Genomic DNA, 16,960 nt, shown 5'->3' with positions numbered 1-16,960 from the left:
AGTGATCACATTAATTAACCCAAGGTTTATTTTCTAGGAGCAACAGTAAACCCCAGGTCAAGAAACCTAACGGTCCAAATGCCCAAGATACTAAAAACAAAACAGAAGCATAGAACAAAACAGAAGTTTAGACCTTCTTTCTAAACAATGTATTACATCTCAAGCAATGTGTATGAAGCTAACGTCAGTAGCCTGATGTGAAATATTTTCTATCTGTAGAGGTAAATGAATAGGTTTATATGTGCTCCTCTCCACACATACACCTAACAAGAGAGAAGAATGAGATGTGCTCACCACAGCCAATTTGGCTGTCAATAATTCACGAAGGTGTATAGGTCCTCACCTTCAGAAGCTCATCCTCACCAGCATCAGGAAACTTCTCATGCAGGGAGTCTTTCAGGACCTTGGCAATGAAACGCATTCCATACCTGAGAGAAAGAAAAGGTCAAATAAGACTGTTGCAAGCATGAAGGCACCAGCAACTTCTCAGGGATAACACTGGTGCATCAGACTCACGGGATTTTGTCCACCGAACTAATAATGGCAGACAGGAACTTGTCTGTCACTGTCCTCATGTTTCTGATTGAGGCATCCAGGCGTGTCCTCACCTCTTCATGACTTAGGGCTTGCTCAGGAGTAACATCATATGGCAGTTTGCTTTTTGAAAAAGTCAGACATACACAGGAGAATATTACTCAGGGTAGTACACTTCAAGAACGTATAGCCTGACACAGAAACATGCTTATATTCACTTTGCTGCCAAAAACTATGCACTGCCTTGAATTAACCTGGTTGGTGCTGTCAGAACTGAAATTCTTTTGCTTTTACTTCCTTTACTTTCCCTTGCACTGGCCAGTGAGAGAAAGACCTAGCTAACTCAAAACTGATCTTTTTTACAGCATGCACACTAGGCAAAAAAAGCACCATCCACAATACATAGTGGTACTTCAGACTGCAAACTGGTGAAAATGAAAGCTATGCATTTGAGTATTAAGATGATGAAAACTTGGACACAAGCAGAGCAGCATCCATAAAATCAATATAACATGCTGCTGAAGGAATAGTTATCTTTTTTTCAATCAGCTGAAACTATTGCATAATATTCCAGTGAACACAGACAAATTAAGCTGGTAATTCATAAAGGTATATCCTAAATCTTATGTATAGAGAAGAATCTGAATACACATTATCACTTCAATTTTTACCATGTCCAGGATTTTGCATAAAGTCTGCAAAGGTATATGACTGCTTTAGATATGGAGGAAGTCATCCATCTGTATGGCTTTTGCTTTTTTTTTTTTTTTTTTTTTTTTAGTACATTAAAAAACCCAATATAACCCCAATAACAGAATCCTCAAGTTCTAGCAAATGACAACCACTGAAGAAAAAGAAACCAGAATGACACAAAATCACACAGCTCAATACAACTGTCATCAATGGCTGATATTAATTAGAAAGATGTTAGGACCAAGGAGAATTAAACGCAATGTGATGCTTTCGGCCAGCAAGAGAGGCTTTGTGTGCTTGAGAACAGTACCTGTTTGCACGGGCCAAGCGTGACGTGAACAGGCACTGACATGGAAACAATTCCCAAATACATTTTCTTACAGTACATTCTTTTAGGTTAGAGGGCATCTCATAGCTAACTATCAAGTTAACATAGGAAACCACCAAAGAGCATTTCTTTTCCCATCATTTAATGACATTCCTGTTCAATACTCTCAGCACCATAACCAGAGTAGGAACTTTAGAACTCTCAGATGAAAGCTGTCTTGACGAGACAGTCAGTTGGACAGATGCATGCAGTGGAGTCAGGGATGGTTTTGAATGACTAACTGAGCAATGCAAAGCAGCTAAGCAATGTTTAGAAAAATACAGTATTAACAGGTCCCATACCTGGCCTCTCCAGTTTGGGATTCCATCTGGTTAACCCAAGACTTGTAAATATCCACAGGATCAGTTTTGATATTAAGTGACTTGTCATCGATGATTTCCTTCACAACTGGTGCAAGGATCTGCCTCAGGGCATTCTGACCACGGGCACCACGATTGAAACTTACCACCATTTTAATAACAGTAGGATTCCCAGTCACAATCTCATGTATCTGGTCTACTTTTGATCTGAAGAAGAAAGAATCTATATGAAATTTGAGGTATGCATAACTCTGTCACTGCCTACGCTTCCCTGGACTACTGTTCCAAGCATAACTTTGTGGGTGGGGTGGCGGGGGGAGACACACAAGTTTTTTAGAAGTTGTTATTCGTTTCAGGGCATATATCATCTTCATGCTTAAAAAGCATTCCCAAAAATGCTTGAGGGCAGTTCCTCAAAAAGTTCATTGCATATTCTTCCTCACAGCAAGTTGTGCCACTCTGCATTGTAAAGTCATGTAACTCAAACTCACACTTTGAGTTACAGTCATGTAAGTCATGTAACACTGAGCTCCTAAGGCCTAACCAATCCAACAAAACATGTCTGAGTTGGACAGCCAGAGTTTCTAACACTGACAGGAAACAGAAATGCCAAACAACAGAGATTTCAGACTCCTTGTTAGTTATTGGAAATCCAGATAGCTTAGATTTAGCTCTCTTCCTGGCTCTTAAAGCCTGAGTTTGCAGTTTGTTGGACATATTTATAATCAGACACTGGAGAACTGAGATTAGACTGAATTTCAGCATGACTTTGCATCAGATCAGAAGTAACTGCCATGTTGAGCAGTGAAATCTTGATTGAAGTGAAAAGCCTTCATCTTCTATGGACAAACTTGATTCTTCTTTGATAGACTACATTAATAGATATGAAATGGGAAAAGGACAGTGAAGGGACAGATTAGCATTATCTGCATATAAGCACTAGACTTCACATGAAAATGTGCCTCATTTTCAGGAACTGCCAAAACTGATTCAACAGCAAGAATGTGCCATATGCTACCACATACTTGATCTCTTCCTGCAGTGCTGTTTGGAAAAGTCGCAACAACAGGTATTCCTCTCTTTGATTGGATGCATAGTTATACAGCGTGAAGATGACAGAATCCATGAATTTTGTGGATTTGTTTTGAGGCATCTGAAAAATCAGCTTGGCCAAGTAGGTTGGGTTAGTCTACAACAACAAGAAAAATTACTTAGTGTGCATGTCCCCGCTGGTGTTGCTAAAAACTAAGGTGGCTCAAAACAGTTGCTGGCTGGACTTGATTTTAAAGGTCTTTTCCAACCTTACTGCTTCTATGACAACTACAGTGCACAAGCAAAGACTGTGCTAAGACATAAAACCTTCTATGACAAAAGGTTACTGAGCAATGTAAGAAGTTGGTTACCTGAAGGAGGTAGAACAAATGCTGATAGGCTTCCAACTTTTCTCTCTTTTCTTTGCTCAATGCTTTCAAACCTCCCCTTTGTTTGTTCAGCATCATCATGTCAGAGAGCTGTTCCTTGTTCTTCTTGGTAAGTTTTTTGCTATGAGAAACAACGTCCTGGAAAGAAAGAACAGGTACAGATTTCACTCTAAGAAGTTTCAAAGAAGAAACTGAAAAACAGTTGCATCTGAGAGCCACTTCTCTTGGATGTGGAAATGCAGGGTCAAGGAATGCCTGGGGCTATTGAAGTGAAGCATTGTTTGCTACAGCAGCAGTTTCTCCAACTGGAAGTATATGTTCTGCTTTGTTCCTGACTCTGTGAATTTGTCTGAAACCCTAGAAGGGTTAGGCACTCTTGGAAGCAATTACGATCAGAGCTGGTAGCATTCTGAAGACACTTTGAAATGTTTTCCTTTTTTCAACTGGGCTTACAGTTTATAAATACTGTTCCATATTCAGCTAGCTCACTACCTCCGCATACTCCGCATACTCTGACAGCAATGGCACTTTTCACTGCAATCATCAGCCCAACCACTGCAGCTTCCTTCTAAGATAAATTTCGCTACAGCAGTTGAGATTTTGCACTCAGAGAAGCCTAGTGTGATGAATTCAGGACCACATGAAAAGCTGACCAGTACTTCAGCTTGAAGAAAAGACAATACTGTATCAGCAAGAGCCTTTTTTTTTTTTTTTTTTGGGGGGGGGGGTGGGAAATGAATCACACCAGCCAAGCTTAGATAGAGGGTGCTTCCCTTTAACCAACAAGCAACCAAGGTGCACAAGCACAAGTGTCTCCTGCCTCCAAAATCACCCCCCTGGCTGAAAGCTTGTGGCATGTGACTTGTTTAACCACAAAGGAGCAACAAAGAAGAGTCTCAAAGCTTTTCAATACAAAACCTGTTGCATTTGTTAGATCAAGGTAGTCTTGTTATGTTTTTTTAGCTTCAGGACTTGTTTCTTCTCCTCCTACAGTTTTCTCTCTAGGGATACATACTAAATTAGTGGAATGAACCTAGAACATACTGGGAGTAAAAACTAAGTCAGGGGAAATGTTTTCCACTGGGCCTGAGCAACCAACATCTGAGACCAGGAGCTCTCCATGCTAACTACCACTGGGCTCAATTATACGTGTGGCTGGTCTCCCAACAACACATTTCTTACCTGCAATGTAATTTTGTTTTTCACTAGCAAACCAATTTTGATGTCCATGAGATTGAGGTCATTTTCCAGTTGCTGATTGGATCGGATCAAGGTTACAATTTCTTCACGCAGTTTCATTAGTTCAAGCTCCTCCTGAAAATCTTGGTCACTCTGATCAAGCAAGTGGACAAATTTCCGAACCACAGCCATAGGTGGATTTTCATCATTAACTAAAAACAGGCAAGAAATAGACAACACTAGAGGATGAAAAACAGAAGTAAATATATGCCTTATCTATGTTTAAATGGCACATCAAGGAGCACCCAGAGTCAATTAGTACCATCTTGTCTAAAAAGCTTCAGACACTTTGATTCTCCTGTTCTGAGAAAATTGTAAGATAACTAAATCAAGAACAAAGTCAGTATTAGCATAGGGTAGTCCACACTGTCAGAGCTAACTGCAAAGCTACAGTTCTACTTTTCAGCAGGAAAAAAAAAAAAAAAAAAGAGGCAGCTAGAATCAACTTCTCCCTCAGCCTCAAGAACTACCTACTCCCTGCACTGCCCTATCAACTTCATCCCAACTGCTCCTCAAAACCACCTTGACGTTATAGATCACACAGAATATTGGTTGACAAGAAGCTTGACATGACCCAGCAATGTGCACTTGCAGCACAGAAAGCCAACTGCATCCTGAGCTGCATCAAAAGCAGTGTGGTCAGGAGATAAGGCAGGTGTTTCTCCTCCTCTACTCTACTCTAATGAGACCCCACCTGTAGTACTGTGTTCAGCTCTGGGGCCCCCAATATAGTAAGAAGGATGTGGAGCCGCAGGACCGAGTCCAGAGGAGGGCTACAAAGATGATATGGGGCTGGAGCATCTCTCCTATGGAGACAGGCAGAGAGAGTTGGGGAATCTCTTCTATGAATCTATGATCCCTCACAAACAGAGATTTGAGGCACATCAGTTTTATCCTCTTTTATCCCTACTTACTGAGGGTTTTGTAGTCTTCTCGGGCTTTGTTTGCTCGAATAAAGGCTTGAATTTTTATGACATCATTTATCTAGGATTTAAGAAACAAAAAAATCACTTGACATCATTCTGGAAAGAGTACCAAAGTCAGGTACAGAATACATTTAACAAGATAGCCTCTTACGTGGTTTCTGAAATACTGCAGACGATCTCTGTAACGTCTTCTGGCTTGATACATCCTGGTCATTGACTGAATCTATTGAAAGGTAACCAAAACACTCAGATAGAAACCTTATCTACAAAGTTCTCTACCCCAAAGGTTTACCAAAACAGTCAGCAGAGAACCTGCACTACCTTTACTACTTGGTCCTTTTGTGCACGTAAGTAATCCAAACGGATTTGATATGCCTTCCTTTGCTTGTAGCCACGCCATTGAGACTGAAAACAAAATAGGCACACTCAGTTTACTTTTCCAATTGAACAGAAGTAACTACAAATCTGAGCTTCTTTGTGTTTCTCACTTCCAACTGCCCTTTTGGCTAAATGAAACATGAAGGAAACCCGCTTGTCTCATCAAGAGATACACAGTGTGAAGCATTAACTATTTTCCAAATGTAATCATGAGAGACTTGAAATTACCCCATGAAGAGCCTGGGCCTTCTGAAGCACAGTTAGAGGTCAAGGATACAGTGAAACAGTCAAGTTGACAGAAACCGTTCTACATGAGGATCATGTGTTAGCTGCCGCTGCTGAGAACAATGGTGTAACCATTTTTAAGCCTTCTCAGCGGACCCACTGCCATCCACACTTGGGAAGAGAAGTCAGGCAAGGGGTTGAACTACGCTTAAAGGGAGTGTGTGTTATTTTTATGAGCTGGGAGTGGGTGTGCAGGTTTTGTTAAATATACAGGCAGAGTATGTGCTACTTAGGCAAAAACAAATGGACATATACTGCTGAAATAATAAAATGGTAATAGGGTGCAAAGCAACTATTGCACTGTACACATTTTATTTACAACATCACAGGAAGAATTTTTTTGTGGCTGTCCTGTAAATGCACCCGATTTCATGCTAAATTATCCAACCATCTCCTTCAGGTCCCCAGTCCTCCAAATCCCTGGACAAATTTGAAGAGAAGCAAGAATACTGAAGGACCATGTTGTTTCTCTTTAATTCATGATGAATCACAACAGCAATGCATCTCATGGTACTATCACCAACAACACACTACATATTTCTTTACTCCCGAAACACTGAAATGTGTAAAAAAGTAGTTGCTAAAGCTTCCTCAAATAACTTTTTCTCTCTCCAATTCTATGTGATTATTGGATTGATTATATATGACACCTAGAAGGAAATAATATACTAAAACTCACTGGAGAAGGAAATGTTTTTAGATAAGTAACAATACAAGACAAAGACAATTGTGTGCTGTAACTACCTGAATTGAACAAAAACTGTTAATAAGCTTGTGTACAGAAAACAACTGCAGAGTACAAGTTCCAAACAGAATTAAACGGTATCAATACCTGAATGCAAGTGATTGCTGGGACTTGCTTCTTCAAAAAATTCATTCTTGAGTTGAATTCCTGGCGAACAAGATACCCTCGACAGCAAGCCTGAAGTTTCATAATCAGGTTCTCATTTGCAAGCCACAACTGTTCTCGGTTGTATGCTGCAGTGACTCCAGATATGGTGCTCTGATTTAATGTTATGATAGGAAGAGAAGCCAGAAAAAGAAAATGTAAATACAAGAAAAAGGATGTTACATCGGCTTTCCACACTGTGCTTACAAGAAACTCCAAAGTTGTCTTTCAAAAAACAGTAACATCATAGTCCTGTACTCTTTTAGAGACAGGATAAATGTTTATGAAATAGGACAAGGAGTTGTAACACACACAGTCTGATGATGCCTAGCAAATCAAATGAGTTACTAAGCATGTTAACACGACTATGGCATTGAAGCATTCTATCTTAGAGCTGCATTAAGGGTGGGAATGGTGAGAACATCAACTTTTGAGAGAAGGAGCATGTGTTAATCTATTACTCTACCTGTATCTCTTCCCGTGACAGCTGAGTGTCATTTTGCACAAACTCTGCTGGTTCATCCCATCCTCCCTCTTTGGTCCGCAGATTATGATAATAATGATAGCCTCCTCTCACCCAGTGTTTCACCCACTCGCTGCCATTGCCCCCTAAGAGCAGAAACTGCAATTAGAAGTCTGAAACTCCGACAAGTGTATTACCTTTCACACATACAAATGTTACAATCAGGAAATTTACTTTACAGATTCGTCTTCCTCCAGGCAAGGAAAGGAATGTTTCTGAGTCCCTAATGACCTCATATGAGAACTGCCTAAACACAACACATTCCATAAGTGAACATTATACTATTCACACTCTTTTTTAAAGAAAAAAAAAAACCTTATTTCACAAAGCATCCACAGTTGCTATCTACTACACAAGATTTTTTCCCAGAGGCTTTTTTACCTCTAGTTCCAATTCCATATACAATAATCTTGCATTTATTTCAAAAATAGTTAGCTACTTAAGGTGTACCTGCTGCCCTTTTCTTAACTTCTGACAATTCTTGCTGGTACGTCTCGGCACATTCTGGAGTGACTCCGTATAGCCCAACATCAGGTGAACGCAAGGCACTCAGGGTCTGGCTAACGTCACCGTGATCTACTGCTTCATTAATGGCCAGAATTCCTAAGGAGACTTGGATAACACCAGAAAGTAAGTTAGCCCAGGGGCTCAGTAGTTCACAGCAAGCACAGAATGGCAGAACAGAGCAAGGCAACATGAACACACCCTTATAGCTGGGTTGTATGTAAGATACACAAATTTTATTATTTCAGTAATAAACATGAAAGATAAATAAAAAAACCAAATGGGCAACTTGCAGTATAGAGGCCTCTTCAGTACAGAGTATCGAACCATGTGTGGAAATGCACCTGACAGCACATAATGTGTGTGCCTAAAGTCCCAGAATGGTGCTGATTTACCACCAGAACTTTTCAACACACACAGTGACAGCTCTCCTCTGATGTCTGGTTCAGTTAACACAGTTGCTCCAGGCAGAGCCAGTCACAACTCAAAAGAGGCCTTTTCAACAACCAGAGCAGTAATTACTTAATTTTTCTGCAGACAGAAACAACATCATTATAAAGACTGGGATGCAACAATGGGTGGACCAGTCCACCTGCAAACTGCGTTAAGGAGCAAAGGTGAGTATCACTGACATGTAGTACTCCCTGTATCTGAAAAACATGGGAGTGTTTGTCTGGTAACACCTAAGAGAACCAAGACAAGACAACAGTACCTCATGCAAATAAAAGGTAATGCTCACCAGCAAACACCATTTCAATAGTGCACGTGAACACTCTCACTTCTAACCAATCACCCCACAGACACGCACAATTAGTCGCAAACGACAAACAATTTGAAAGAGATTTGTTCAACAAGGTAACATGATCTAATGGTCACATGCAAAACTGGAAAAAATGCATATTCCCCCACAATAGAAGAAATTTAGTATTTGAAGAATCTGACATTCACTCCTCAAAAAACCACACCTGCACCAGAAGCCTGTAGGCTCTTTTGGTTTCCTTTGCCACGTGTACATGACATTTCTAGCCCCCAACTTTTCCTTAAAGAACTGTTATTTGGCTGGTAGTGGGGATTAACTGCAATACTGCGCAATAATACTTACATCTCTGGGACTCCTCTGTGTCCTTGTTAGCCTTATGAATCCCATCCTGAATTTCATCTAGCCAAAGTACAGCTGTTTCATCCTGTGTGTCCTGAAGAGAATAAAACAAGAAAAATATACAATATCAGGAGAAAAGTATCCCAATTTTTTCCAAGTAAGATAACTTATATTCAGATACAGCCAACAGAGTAGTTTTCCATAACAGAGGGAAAAAGAAGTATTTCAGTTCTTCCTAACTCCTGCACAGGGACATCATGTGGATTTGTGACTGGCAGAGACTACTATGGCATTACCAAACTCAATACCTTCTCCTAGACAAAAAAAAAAAATCTCAGAAAACATAACAAACAAGAATCAATTCAATAAGAATCACTCTAATAAGCTGAGTGAACACAAGACCAAGGACTTAGTACCAGCTAGTCCTAAAGCCATACTAGCCAAGAGTATATGATTTCCCAGGAAGTTAGTCCTTCAACAGAAGAGGACTACAGAGAGCTGCTGATGTACATCTGTGTGCAGAAACTAATAAACCTTTGGGTAACTAACGTCACATCAGGCTGTTAATTTCTGTGCCCAAAAAACTTCACAAACCTGTACAAACTAACAAAGCAAAAAGCATCATATGTGCTGTGGATGGGTCACATAACACAGCAGTCAAAGCCATGTTTTAAATCTTTATTTTAACAGATTGCTTGTCAAGGAGCAGGGATCACACAGTATCCTGTATTTTGGCTGGGAAATCTATCCAAATGAGCTCATGTTACATGCAGAAATTTGAGAGGAGGAAAGGGACAAGTGTTTTGCAAGTCCCAAAATATACATAAAGAACAATGACCCAGCAGTTGCCAAGCATAAGCTTATCCCCACCCACTGGTGTTTCCTGTAGGTGGCTACCAAGAGAAATACTAAGATGTAACTACCATCCCTCGGACAACTTTCCTCATACAAAGAGAACACAGGAAATCTTTATTTCTGGATGGGAATAATAATCACAGTGCACAAAAGAACCACTATTTACAACATTCAAGAGCTTTAAGGCCAGATTTAAAATGTACATTTCCTTATGCTTTCCATATTTTAACCACTGTTTTGGTAGATCTGAAACTAACTGGCTAAATGATACTTCCTTCAAGAGCTTAACAAGACCTTCACAGCCAGATTTCATCTGAAAGCCAGACAGTCCCACAAGAGTACCAGCAACAGCAAAATTCCTGTCTAGGATGTGGGGGAGAATCATCACTGTAACTCAACTGTACTATCTATCCACAGAAGTCAACCTGAAAACTACCAAAACCATGTTGTGCTTCTCTACAGTTTCACTGCTGCAAGGCTTTATGCATGATACACACAGTGTAAAACATACTATGGAGTCTGTTTTTTTCTCTCTCACCTCATCACATCAGAAACATGCATGATACAGCATTCCCTAATCAAACAAGCAAACAGACAACATCTTCAGGTGAACAATAATCCTTCTCAGCCCCAAGGTACAGAAATCACTAGTTCATAACAGCTGACTTCAGATTGTGCTTATTTTCCCCACATGGTAACTGTACAATATGATCTTTCTACTTCTGGAATTACTCCCATGCTGCTGGGAGAAGCCCTTTATTTATCTTATGCCTAAATAAGGTAATTTCATACCAACTCAGAAGTTACCAGCACAATCTGGCACAAGTTTAAGTACAGGATAAAAAGATTTCATTGTTTCATTCTGACTCAGCGAGAGGAAATGCTTCAGCACAAAATGGATCCTGAGGAACATTAACCCTGTCAAGACCCTTGGGAAAACTGCTTAATGATTTTCATCAGAATTTCGTATAGTTTTCAGCTACTATCATCACACTGGTTTACCTTTAGTCAAAACCAAAATGTTCAACATAATCTAGCCCTCAGCCTCTATACAAAATTGTGCATTGCTACTAGAGCAATGAGCTCCACAGCAGAAAAAAGAAAACAAAAAACTCTCAAGCTACTGAATGCAGACATCTGCTACTTCTCCATAAATAGATATGGAAAAAAAAATCCGTGTCCTATCCCTACTACCCAAAAATCCCTTGCATACACACACGTGCACTCGTCATCCTTTCTTATACCTGTAAGATGAAACTTGTTCTTCCTCTCTTCATCTTCACCTTTCAGTTACTGAAAACTGCAACTACGTACAAGTAGGTAGAAGTCCTTAGCTAATGACAACTTCTGCTCAAAAAAGTCATAAGGTATGGAAGTGCCATCAGGTGAACAGCAGCATATAATTTGCTGGTAGCATATATGTTGTTTCACATTTTTTTTCTCATTTATTACTTTACAGATTTCTCTGCTTCCAGAAACTTTCTTTTTTGCCACATATGTAACTATACCTAAGACTACATTTAACACAGAACATTAGAATAAAATACTTAAGCTTGCAGAAAACTTGCAATCAGCAGTTCAGTACTCCTGGAATGAACACTGTCTCCTCACAAAAACAGATAATGAATATTATTTTTTCACAAAAAAGATATGTATCTCACTTGGGACCCGAGTTTAGCTATAGCAAGACACCATGTGCACTTAATATCCTTATACCCATCTCCACAGTTCATGGATTCACACTGCTAGCTGAAATCTCTTTCTGACTGGTTAAGATTGGTTGAAGGTATGCAGAATGCCCATCTCGCCATTGCCAATTTTGATTCCTGACTTTCAAGACCAGCAGGAATCCAATAACACTAATGCAAAGGTCTTTTAAGAGGTGCATTTAAATGCACTCACCTGCGCTTTCTCTCTCTTGGCTCGAAGTAGTGTATCCTGGTAATGCTGTGCTACCTTTGGGGCTACACCCTCCAATTTTGCTGCAGGAGTCTGTAAGGCTTGAAGAGTCTTCTTGGTGTCCCCTTCATCCAGAGCTTCATTAATAAGACCAATTGCCAAAATCCCTAGGGAGGAATGCAAAGGGGGAGGAGTAAGACAAAGTTCCATTCTTGGTTAACAATAATCACAAGCATTGGTTCAGAAGAAAAGTGCGGTTAGTCCTTCCTAAATCAAGTAACAGCTCAGAACCGCAATATTTTTAACAGAAAGCATTATTTACTAGCAAAGAAACCAAAGTTATTTTTCCTCCCCAAAGCAGTCACAATTCTTGAGCACTGCAATCAAAAAAAATAAAGTTTCAAAGAAAAAAAACACCTCAGGGAGACCACATGCAGGGACAAAACTGAATCCTCAGACATCCAGCTCAGAGCGTCTAGAAAGCCCAAATGGCCAGATTTCAAAATATTCCAAGGTTCTGGCTTCTCCAGAAAGAAATCTTCCCATGAAACTAAGGACCTGCATGGAATACCATTTAAAAATACAGTAACCTCGTATTTTAGAGAACTCTTTTATTAAGGACATACGTAGTATCAACTGTATTATCAGAGAAGAGGATGCTATTCAAGTACAGTAAAATTTACTGCTCAGCAAAATAAAGACCTTACAGTTAGCTAAATGCAAACAGAATCTACATCTATAGCAACTGATCCTGAAAATCATGAAATAACTCAGGCTGAGATGAATCCCAGACTTCATCTGATTCAATTCTCTGCTTAAAGAGGGATCCAACCATGGTTTGTTCAGTGCAGAATAAAGAAGTCTTTTGGATAAAAGAAAGGAGATCAGTGTGGGAATCTCCAACATTGGTTGTTGTATTCAAAGATTGTGACTCTTCAACACAAGACTCACAAAACAGAAGTTCATACAAAAAGTAGAACATCTTTGGGAAGAGATTACATTAGGATGGAGTAGAGATCAGGGAAAATATATGCTGAGGACATCGCAAGAACTGCATCGCTAAAACGATGCCATGATTTCTATCAAAAAACAGATATGATAACTTAAGAAAGCACACAGAAAAAAAAATACACACATACACACACACGCACATATATATACATAGCCACAAAGCTTGAGGACCTTCTCTGACTAATTTAAGTTATTCATAGAGAGAAGATAAAATTTATCTTTGCAGAAGGGCATATACAAGGCAGACCAAAGAATTAGGAAATTCCCCAGGAGAACAATTTACATCATTATAGGACTTTCTGCAGCTTTTCTTACAGGACAAGGAGCGTTAAAGGAAACAGGATGTTGGGACTACACAGACTTTTAGAATTCCACTGTAACCTCTTACACAGAAAAGACACTATAAATTTGGAGATGCAGGAAACAAGTTAACCAAGTTAACCAAAAGGGTGAATTTAACAGTTAACCCTCTCTAGAGTATAACCCTCTCTAGAGTGTTTGCAAGGCGAAACACAACACACGAAGGGCACAACAAGGAGTGGCAGAAGACACCTGCTTGTCTCAGTGTACAACATAAACCATATCATCACCTCCACACTTGTGACATATTTCTCCCGCTTTATGATGCAAAGCTCCAAGTCTTGCTGAGATATTAAATATTATAAAATTATAAATATTACAAAGACGGCTTCAAAGTTAGTGTCAAACCCAGGATGTTTTCAGTATTGGTCATAAACAAAAATTAAGAACCCTTAATGAAAACAAGAAAAAAAAACCTAAAATTAAACCATATGAAATAGAACATCACAAGGGTCTACTGAAGAATAAGTTTGTTTAACTGTATTATTTCCAAGGACTTCTTTATCTCCACATTGGATGTTACGTCAAATAATACTGACTTAGTGCATGAAGAATTACTCCAGTTTTCTTTTCTGTTGAAGTTTTCATAATTACACTCAGACCCAGTCTTTTATCACTGCTAAAAGACCGTTATTAACATAAACACTACTGAGAAATAGAAAGTAAAAAAACTTGCAGGGCTAGAAGCACAGAAATTACATTAACACTCATTCACCATTTTCAGCTTGCAGCAGCAATTTTTTTCCTTCATGAGTACATCATTTTCAGTACTCACTCTTGCTGCATAGAGTGGTTTGGGTTGGAAGGGACATTAAAGATCACCTAGCTCCAAGCCACCCAGCCACAGGCAAGGCACACCTTCCACTAGGCCAAGAAGACTAGACACAAGGCTGCTCCAAGCCCCGTTGAACCTCGCACTGTATATGTATGTATATACTACACCTCTCCCTGCTCTCTTCAATATAGGACCACTGACTAAATGCCTGTAAGTGAGTGCAATGCATTAGTGGTGATTCCTCGATCCCACCTTTTATACAAATGCAAAGAAACAGGCTTCCATGCTCCAGGTCAATAAGCCATCTAGGGAAACGCTTAGCAGGGCAATTGCAGGGCCTAAGACACATAGTACAGTTGAAGGATTAACTTCAGAAGCGTGGTCATGGTGAGAGCTCAAATATCAATGTCTCTGCACCCAGGGAGCTGGAGTCTCACCCGTGATCTGTGTTAGAGACTTGCAACTTCAGAGAGTTTTTGCACATCTTCTGATTACGGAGCTAAATTACTGGCAACTAAACCAGGGAATTAAATACTGGGAAGGTAAAAAGATCAGTGCAGATTAAAAAAAAAAAAAAAAAAAGGAATAAAAGGAAGAGGAAAACCTGAACAGGGAAAAAGGAGCCATCACATAAAAGGATAAGACTTCAAGAAAAATATCTTCTGAACGCAGCAAATTAGGAAGAAGGATGGAGCACTGCAAGACAAGGCTACAACACTAGCTTAAATTTGGGGGACTGAAGCAAAATGAGAAGATTCTGGACTAATCCTAGACACTGACACCAGACAATGCATTTCCAACCCGAAAAGGGTTGAAATTTACACTGGAAGTATTAATAAACTGCTTTGAAATACTGACATAACTACCACAAACACATCAGACTGCCTGATTTCTCCATCAACAAAAAGTCCTGCAATCAAGACTTTCATATTATAGATCACCAAGTCTTGTTCACAACTAAGATCTTCCTAGATATTCCTATATCCTAATGTATAACACAACTAACAAGTCAATCAATAACTTTTTGGACTGACACACACCTAATTTTAGCACTCCTTATACGCTACGATCAGTCTACCATGAATTGAACAGAAAAACTTACTTTCATGTTCTTCATGCACAACTTTATTCACATGATCAACACATGATTGGATATCATTCCATGTGATAAATTCACTTCCTTGTGCACTTCTTTCAGCTTTCAGCTTCACCAAATCATCAATGTATCTGTCAGAAAACAAAACCCAAACCCGGTAAACATGACATTGCAACAAGCTGCTCAGGGAGCACACAACCCAGCACTGAGAACTGCACACAAAGTGGGAGAGGTAACATGAGGGTTGAAACTGAAAATGGAGAGAAAGAGAAATGCTTGTGCGTATGAAGGGTATCAGCACAAATATGAAGTAGGTTCAAACAGACAAAATTGCCAAACAGAAAACTGCACTGAAACGCTGAATAAGAGTCCAGGGCAAAGAAAACGGGTGAGCTGCCAGAAGTACTAGTGACAACTTAATGGTATTACAGCATGGTTTTAATGTGAAATCCATGAGAAAGCACTAAAAGACAGCATGGGAATCAGACCAGTAAGAAACAGTAATTGCAAAAGACATCAGAGATTAAATCCATACTGTAACAAATCATGTAGAAATAACGTAAAATTTAAGAGAAGGAACAGAAAATTCATGAAGCCACAGAATAGATGCAACATCAAGGACAGCTACAATTCCTTGAATTACTCACCTCTGCGAGTTCTCATCCTCAATGTTTGCAAGGCCTGTGACAGGACTGCTCAGTTGTTTCCACACTGTATTCATATCCCCTGAATCCAAAGCCCTGTTAATCAGGGCCACAGAAGACAGCATCTCTACAGCAACAGATAGTTCTGGATGGGTGAGGTGACCCTGCATACAAAGAGGACAACAGATTCTATTCACTCTATACAAACTATTGCTGCACACAGAAAACAATGGAGTAGCTGTCAGAACAGACATGTAACAAGGCAAAAGGACATCCTTTAAGACAACGAAGTAGAAAGGTGAGTATCATAAACAAAGCTAGAGCACCAAGTAAGAGACTGAGGTAAAGTCTTACAAGGCCAATCAGATCAAGATTAAAGGATTAAACCACATCAGAACAGACTGAACACTAAAGCAGTTCTGTGAAGACTCAAGACAGGTTTGCTCCACAGAACACATTTAGGAAAACAGACAAGGTAGACCCATGCCAGCTTTCAGAAATAACAGAGAAGGTGATACTTACTTCAGGGCTCTGTTGCTGTAAGGTGGCCAGCTCCCTTTGGTAAAGATCTGCAGCAAATGTATAAACCTCTGGTAACTGGGCCTCTGGATTCATCATTTCTGCCACAGTCTTCTCAGCATCACCCATTCGAATTGCTGAATTAATTCTGGCTACTCCTGCCAGTTCTAGAAATTCAAAGAGCATAAAAAATAAGGAAGGCAGACAGTTGAGACTCCCATAGTAACAGGACTTTCATTTTACTAAAATACTTAACTAGAGAAAGAATAACACCAAACTGCAGGGAAAGAGCCAAACTCTCAGATCAGATCCATACACCCTCTATACTAGTTACCTAGTCTTCCATTACTGAAGACCATTAATACACACAATCCTCATATTTAATAATAGTTCACCTTTTTGTCTGGTTATCAAGGGACTGTTTCACCATTTCAGTATTCTGATAGTAAGAAGCCTCACTGCAAATTTTTGGACGGGGGAATCATACCGATTTTCTCTTCCTTTCTACCTCTATCCTGCTCAAGGCAGTAACCCAGGCACTCTTTAGTGGGTACATGCTGGCTGACTTAATACACCGCAAGAAGGTAAACAAATGTGGACTTCCATGCCTAACAAGTAAGGTA

General features: G+C 39.7%; 1 protein-coding gene across 1 annotated transcript in view; it reads right to left on the bottom strand.

The window, feature by feature from the left end:
* The window catches only part of IQGAP1 (IQ motif containing GTPase activating protein 1), a 53,723-nt gene that overhangs the window by 13,799 nt on the left and 22,964 nt on the right, over positions 1 to 16,960 (bottom strand). Inside the window, exons 12-28 of the mRNA XM_038146827.1 lie at positions 16,341 to 16,504; positions 15,822 to 15,982; positions 15,181 to 15,305; positions 11,936 to 12,099; positions 9,182 to 9,272; positions 8,026 to 8,187; positions 7,519 to 7,661; positions 6,996 to 7,166; positions 5,822 to 5,905; positions 5,652 to 5,723; positions 5,489 to 5,558; positions 4,518 to 4,726; positions 3,318 to 3,473; positions 2,940 to 3,103; positions 1,897 to 2,121; positions 517 to 657; positions 344 to 428 (exon numbers count right to left, since the gene is read on the bottom strand). Of these exons, the coding sequence (XP_038002755.1) occupies positions 344 to 428; positions 517 to 657; positions 1,897 to 2,121; positions 2,940 to 3,103; positions 3,318 to 3,473; positions 4,518 to 4,726; positions 5,489 to 5,558; positions 5,652 to 5,723; positions 5,822 to 5,905; positions 6,996 to 7,166; positions 7,519 to 7,661; positions 8,026 to 8,187; positions 9,182 to 9,272; positions 11,936 to 12,099; positions 15,181 to 15,305; positions 15,822 to 15,982; positions 16,341 to 16,504 (2,387 nt within the window). The remainder of the gene's footprint in view (positions 1 to 343; positions 429 to 516; positions 658 to 1,896; positions 2,122 to 2,939; positions 3,104 to 3,317; positions 3,474 to 4,517; positions 4,727 to 5,488; positions 5,559 to 5,651; positions 5,724 to 5,821; positions 5,906 to 6,995; positions 7,167 to 7,518; positions 7,662 to 8,025; positions 8,188 to 9,181; positions 9,273 to 11,935; positions 12,100 to 15,180; positions 15,306 to 15,821; positions 15,983 to 16,340; positions 16,505 to 16,960) is intronic.

Source organism: Motacilla alba, chromosome 10, assembly GCF_015832195.1.
Source record: "Motacilla alba alba isolate MOTALB_02 chromosome 10, Motacilla_alba_V1.0_pri, whole genome shotgun sequence".
Lineage (NCBI taxonomy): Eukaryota > Metazoa > Chordata > Aves > Passeriformes > Motacillidae > Motacilla > Motacilla alba.
Note: the sequence above shows the minus strand (reverse complement) of the source record. Positions and strands in the feature narration are given on the sequence as shown.